The sequence below is a fragment of the Zingiber officinale genome, chromosome 8A (assembly GCF_018446385.1).
Source record: "Zingiber officinale cultivar Zhangliang chromosome 8A, Zo_v1.1, whole genome shotgun sequence".
NCBI classification, from domain to species: domain Eukaryota; kingdom Viridiplantae; phylum Streptophyta; class Magnoliopsida; order Zingiberales; family Zingiberaceae; genus Zingiber; species Zingiber officinale.
In genome coordinates, this window is record NC_056000.1 from 128,836,694 (window position 1) to 128,843,121 (window position 6,428).

General features: G+C 41.8%; 1 protein-coding gene across 1 annotated transcript; it reads right to left on the reverse strand.

Moving 5' to 3' along the window:
• Positions 1-919: 919 nt before the first annotated feature.
• On the reverse strand, positions 920-2,756 carry LOC122010209 (cytochrome P450 89A2-like). Its single transcript, XM_042566669.1, has one exon. It carries the CDS (start codon positions 2,687-2,689, stop codon positions 1,103-1,105), a length of 1,587 nt encoding a protein of 528 aa, XP_042422603.1. The 5' UTR covers positions 2,690-2,756; the 3' UTR covers positions 920-1,102.
• Positions 2,757-6,428: the final 3,672 nt, after the last annotated feature.

Here is a 6,428-nt window from a genome sequence, read left to right on the forward strand (position 1 = left end):
ATAGATGTAATTGGGAGAGAATTAGATATAAGTTTCATTATTTAGTTGATTAACTTTTGGAAATTCAATCCTCCTCTCCCTCTTATCCCTATCCCGCTGCCAACAAGAGGGCTCTCCCTCTTATTGTCATGACCACCACAAGGTGCCATTTATGGCTAGTAAATTCTCCCTTGTGTGCTTCTCTTATTCTTCCTCTTGATCTTTCTTCTTCACTTGTGGCTAGTAACTTCCGAAAGAGAGGCTTATACTGAAGGAGTTGTCTTGAGAAGCTCGACGTGGATACGAATAGAGACGAGGTTCGACAACGTCGTTACGATTGATGCTCTTCTCGTTACAGGTCATCCATAAGGTATACCTAGCATAAATTTACTTCCCGTAAAATTTTAATTATGCGATTATGTTTGTCATGTTGTATCCTTGTATGTGTGTAGTGTGTGTGATGTAATAATTAGGATTATTATTGTTTTATTTTCCGTTGCGTATGTTTACAAAACGTGTTCTAGCACGTACCCGCATCGGGCATATCCCAACTGCAAGAAGATTTTTCATTTGTATTTGTGTATTTACTTCTTGTTTTGAGTTGTATTGCTTGTGTGAGTTGTAAGAAGTTCTCCATTTCTGGTTTGTTTCAGAGAAGAAGTATTTTTGATAACGGAGAGTCTGCTCAATATGAATCCTTGGATTAGTCAGTTTTTCTTGAAGTGAATATCAAGTAATTCTTAGTGTTAGCATTGTGGAGTTTGTCGCTTAAAGTTTATCCGTTGCAACAACATTTACGAAGTGAGCAATTGAGCGAGACGAATTATTCACCCTAGATTCGGAGTGTCCCAACACTACTCTCATATTGAATAAGGTGGCCAAATAATTTTTTTTATGTTATAGTAAAAGATAAAATCCATCGTACCAACAGTCTATATAATCGATCTCATGATCAAGAGAAGATAAATCAAGAAATTATAATCGATTACAATTCAAGCTTTTTAATACTATAAGTATTGCATTTATTTTTAATAATTCAAATATCCAGATTTAGTTTTATTGGGGCTTCACATAGCATTCGCATCATCAACAACAAAGTACTGGCCCACGGTGAACTCCAGTTCTAGACACGGACCGTCGGCATAGTACGTCTTGGAGTGATCCGAGCTTGCAAGGGATGCTTCATCACGACGGTCAATTCGACCATCTCTGTCAAGTCTACCTCCCCGCCTTCGACCGCGGCTTTCCACTCGAACTGCTTCACTAGATTCCCCACGAAATACTCGAGGTGGAGCAGTGCGAGGGCCATCCCCGGGCACATCCTCCGCCCCGCCCCGAACGGCATCATCTTGATCTCCCGACTCCCCGTCAGATCCACCCGCTCGCCTTCCCCTCCGGTCAAAAACCTCTCCGGTCGGAACTCCATCGGAGCCGTCCACTCCTCCTCGTCCCACCCTATCTCCGCCACTGTGAAATTGACCGCCGCGCCTTTAGGTATCAGGTGCCCCTCCAACACCGCGTCCTCCGCCGCGGTGTGCGGCAGCACGAAGTGGCCGGGCGGGTGCCGCCGCAGCCCCTCCAGGATCACCGCCTTCAGGTACGGCAACCGGTTCTGCAGCACGTCCTCCTCGCTCACCTCGTGATTCTCTCCCGTTACCTCACGGATTTCGTCGAATAGCTTCTGCTGTACCCGCGGCTCCCTCACTAGGTGCGCCATGATCCACTGCAGCGCGGTCGCGGTTGTGTCGGTGCCGGCGCTCATGAACTCGGAGCAGAGGGATACCATCTCACTGTCGTTGAGCTCTCGTTCACCTCCATCCGCCGGGAGCCGTACTCCCAGCAGCGAATCCACATAGGAGTAAGCCCTCTCTTCTTTTTCTTCTTCTCCCGTACTGTGGTTGCGCCCCCTCCGTGCTTGGATCAGAGGAAGGAAGAGCTCCTCTTGCCTACGGCGGATGCAGATCATTCTATTCCACAGATTCCGGAACACGATCTTGGTGATTTGGGGAAATATGGCGAAGACGTTAAGCTTGGGGACTAACTTGATAAGATTCCTCTGCGTGCTCTCGATGTCGCCGATGGCCTTCTCGTCTAACTTCTCGCCGAAGCACATTAGCACGAGCAAGCAGAACATGGCGTGCTGGAAACTCTCCATGACCACCACGACGCCACCGTCGGCGTCCGCCCGGGCTCGCAGCCGCTGCAGGAGTATCCCTAGCACCCACCTGCGGGACTCTGCGAAGCGCCGGATGCGGGCGGAATGGAGGACCCCGGAGGTCAGGTTTCGGCGGAGGAGGCGCCACTTCGGGCCATAGGAGGCCGAGTTGATGTTGTGATGATTGCTGGAGAGCAGGCGGTTGGCCGGGTTCGTCGATGGGCGGTCAGCGAAGACGGCGCCCTGGCGGACGAGCACCTCGTAGGCCAGGCGTCGGTCGGCGACGAAGACGGCCGGTAGGGAGGTGATGCGGAGCGCGAAGACGGGACCGTGATTTCGGCGAAGACGGCGGAGATAGGGCTCGACTTCGAACGCGGAGCGGCGGAGCCACAGGATGGGCGTGAGAAGGGGGATATAGGTCGGGCCGGGAGGGAGACTGAGGGCGTCACCGCCTGTGCTCTGCTTCCGCCGCCTGCTAGTTGATAGGAAGGGGAGAAGAAACCTGGCGGCGACGCAAAGGGAGAGGGTGAGGAGGAGGAAGACGAAGTAATCCATTGGCGGGATGTTGCATTCCAATTTCCACGCCACTCGCTGCAATTATTTATCTAGCTAATTTGTCCATGTGTGGTTGCCATTTCCAAAAACATACACATAAGTGGAGGCAGGATTTTCTAGAGCATTTTTTGTGGTCTAGGAGATATATCGTATTTACGGTTGGATTACGGTCGTGATCTGATCGTAAATAGTTGTGATCCCTTTTTAGATTCACCGTCCACATCGGGTTATAATTTTTATTCGGAGCGAACGGTCGGAGGCCGTCCAGAGGACACCCTGACTTGGCGTCCAGTAATCTGGCCACTTATCCATCATCAGAGGCCTTCGGACGATCTCCGATCGCCCACTCCGAATAAAAGTTATAACTTAATGAGTACGATGAATCCAGGAAAGAATCGTAACTATTTGCGATTGGATCACGATCATAATCTGACTGTAAATACGAATGATATATTTCTTGGACAAAAAAAAATTGATGTGGGAGCTCGTTTTCCTGGATCATTTTCCTGTGGTCCCTGCATCATAAGTGACAAACCCTTCCAATCGTGTCCCTGTGCGAAAAGTATGATTTTCAAAAGCCGAGTGGTCTTAAAAATATGAGAAAAATTCTAATTATATTGTACTTTTATTGCTTCATTTTAAAATCCTTTTATAATTTAAACGAGAATTTATTAAAGCGCCACGTAGATTTAAGAAATTTTTAAATCACTTGCCATACATTACGAATGACGAAATGACTTATTAATTTGGATGATGTTCCTATTCTAACCCTCTTGTCAACTATATATATATTTTAATTTTTACTTTCCAAGCATCTTATCGGTATTCAAAAAGTTAAATATAAAAATTATTTCTATCTTTGGATGCATACCATCTTAACAAATCTCTCCATTTCTCTTTCTACTCAATCTCTCTTTTCCTCTCATCTGTCATTTATATCATTCAAATTTATTTTAATTTATTTTTTTAAAATTTAACTACTAAAATTAAGATTAAGATTTAACATCAAATCTATATTCTTCAAACTCTACTCTTTTATAAGATGGTATATTTAAATAAATCTAAATAGTTTAAATCTATATGTAAATTTTAGTTAAAATCTACTAATCTATTTAAAAAATTTTGATTGTACTCATTCAAGTCTTATTAGTTTTTAAAGTGTCAAGGAGTTCAAATGTGTCATCTTTTACTATTTTCGGTCTTCCCCAGTAATGTCAGGAAGAAAACAAGTCTTCAACTAGAACGTTTGAGCTTGGACTGCTCTCAGATCAGGGCCAATGTGATCCTAGAGTCCGAGAGACCATACCCAAGTATTGTAACTTAAAGTTAGCATAATACTAGAATACCTTGACTTCCATTACTTATTTCCATTACTTATTTCAGGCTTTTAAGATGTGCTCTAGTTTTATGCTCGCTTTAAGTTATAATGCTTGGGCTTGGTCTCTCAAAGACCAAGACCACGTTGGACTTGATCTGAGAGTAAATCAGAACCAAGTTGGACTTGGTCTCCCCATATCAGGCTTAACTTAATCTTGGTCTACTCTCGTATCTAATGTCGTCCTTGTCTCTAGGAGATTAGACTCAAACATTCTAGTTGAAGACTTTTTTCTCCTTGGCACTGCTAGAGGAGTCTGAAAATAATAAAAGGGAGTACATTTGAATTCCTTGACACTTCAAAAACTCACAAGATTTGAAATGAATACAATCGAAATTTTATAGGTCGATTAATAATTTTTGATTGAAATCTACTAATGTACCTAAATTATTTAAATTTCTATGAATTTGTAATCACGTGTGAAAGAGTAGAGTTTGGAGGTCAGATATTGGTTCTGGTTTTAGTAGTTAAATTAAAAATAAATAAATTTGAGTTATATAAATTGACATATGAGAATAAGAGGAAGAGAGATTTACTTTCTACGAGTGGGAGAGATAGAAGATGAGAGAAAGATATTAAGATTGTATGAATTTAAATTATCAAAATTATTTTAAAATTTAAATATTTCACATATATTCTGAATACATTAAAAAGTAACGTATAAAAAGTTAATATTAGCGGGAGAGATACCTAAATTAATAATGACTTTAGTCATTCTAAAAATACGATGGGTGATTTAAATTTTCTCCAATGTCTGAGCGCTCATTTGTTAAATTGCCGATTTAAATATGCCTACACGTCTCATTTTGTAGATATTATTAAACACATTTTTGTATAATTTTATCGTGGTAAGGAGTCTTAGACGTGGTAACTGATTGATCTTTCAAAATTCATTTCAAGTCATAATTGCCGAAGGCGTTTCTCGAAGAAAGGTTTGCCATGATAAATATTTGTAGGGGACCGAAGGATGTGATGACTCTGCAATAAATCATCATCTCCTTAATTTCCTTATAGGATAAATTTAAAGTATAATTTATTTTATGTACTTTCAAATATCAACTTTTAAAATATTCATTAAAAATTAATTTTCTTATTTATTTTGTTTTATCACGTAGCCATCTCTTATTCTATTGTTTTTCTTTTCTGGAACGGTAAAAATATATAAAAATAAAAAAACGATAGATATACATCATTTCAAAACAAGACACTTTATTTTCGAAACCAAATCGATTTTGAGCTTGACATATAACAAATATTACACTAGTTTCCATTATATAATGAGCCTTTGTCAGCCTACCTTTGTCTCGAAATTATCTTTAAAAAATTTTAAACAAATTTCTCACTATATTGGACATTATATTAGTTGCCACGTTGAAAAGATGAAGAGTGTCCATTTATATTCATCTTCCTCCATTATGTGTCATTATAGAATCCATTACATGTCAATAGATTATCCTCTTTATAAATGTCTAAGAGCAATTGTAAAGATAAAGGATTAGAGTTGATCACGAGCAAAGGTGCAAGGAGAACATCTAGTAGAGAGGGATTTAGTTTGTGAAAAATCCGAGGAGGTTGTTGGGACCGATTATATAGCTAGAGGAGGGGGGGGGGGGGGGGAATAGCTCAGCGCGATCCTCGTACTCTTCGTTGCTTGTTTCTTCAATGATATGCAGCGGAAATATAAAGAAACAACACACACAATACTAACTCGAGGATTTACTTGGTATCCACCTCGCAAGAGGTGACTAATCCAAGGATCCACACACTCACGCACCCTCCACTAATAAAACACTCCTTTATGGTAACTACCAAAGGCGGAGAAGCCCTACAAGTTCACACTACAAGAAGAAAAGGAAAGGGAACACAATACAAGCTAAAAGCTTACAAGTTAGCACAAGAAAAACCCTAACCCTAGATTTCTTCTTCTTGCTGTAGATCCGCCTCTTGACTTGGAAGAACCTCTAAGAACTTCAAGAACTGGCGGTGAGAACTCTGTGGAGAAGCCCTGTGAAGATCTGTGCTCGCTGAAGAAGAAGGCTGTAAGTTCTACCGAGAGAACAGCTCGCCAGCAACTAAATACGACACCAACGGTAGGATCCCAATCGATTGGGGAGACTTTGGATCGATCGGTTGATCGATCTAGAGCGCCCTGTGCTCTTGGGAATTGTCTGGATCGATCGGCTGATTGATCCAGCCATTATCGCACGAAATCGCACCTCCCAATCGATCCACTGATCGATTGGGGGCTCTGGATCAATCGGTCGATCGATCCAGAGCTGTTCTATTCACGCGACACTTATCCCCAATCGATCCACTTGAGAGGAAGCTTGTCGCGGGGACTCACCCAATCGATCGGCCGATCGA

Coding starts and splice junctions, on each gene's coding strand:
- LOC122010209 (XM_042566669.1), bottom strand. CDS start 2,689: ATGGATTACTTCGTCTTCCTCCTCCTCACCCTCTCCCTTTGCGTCGCC.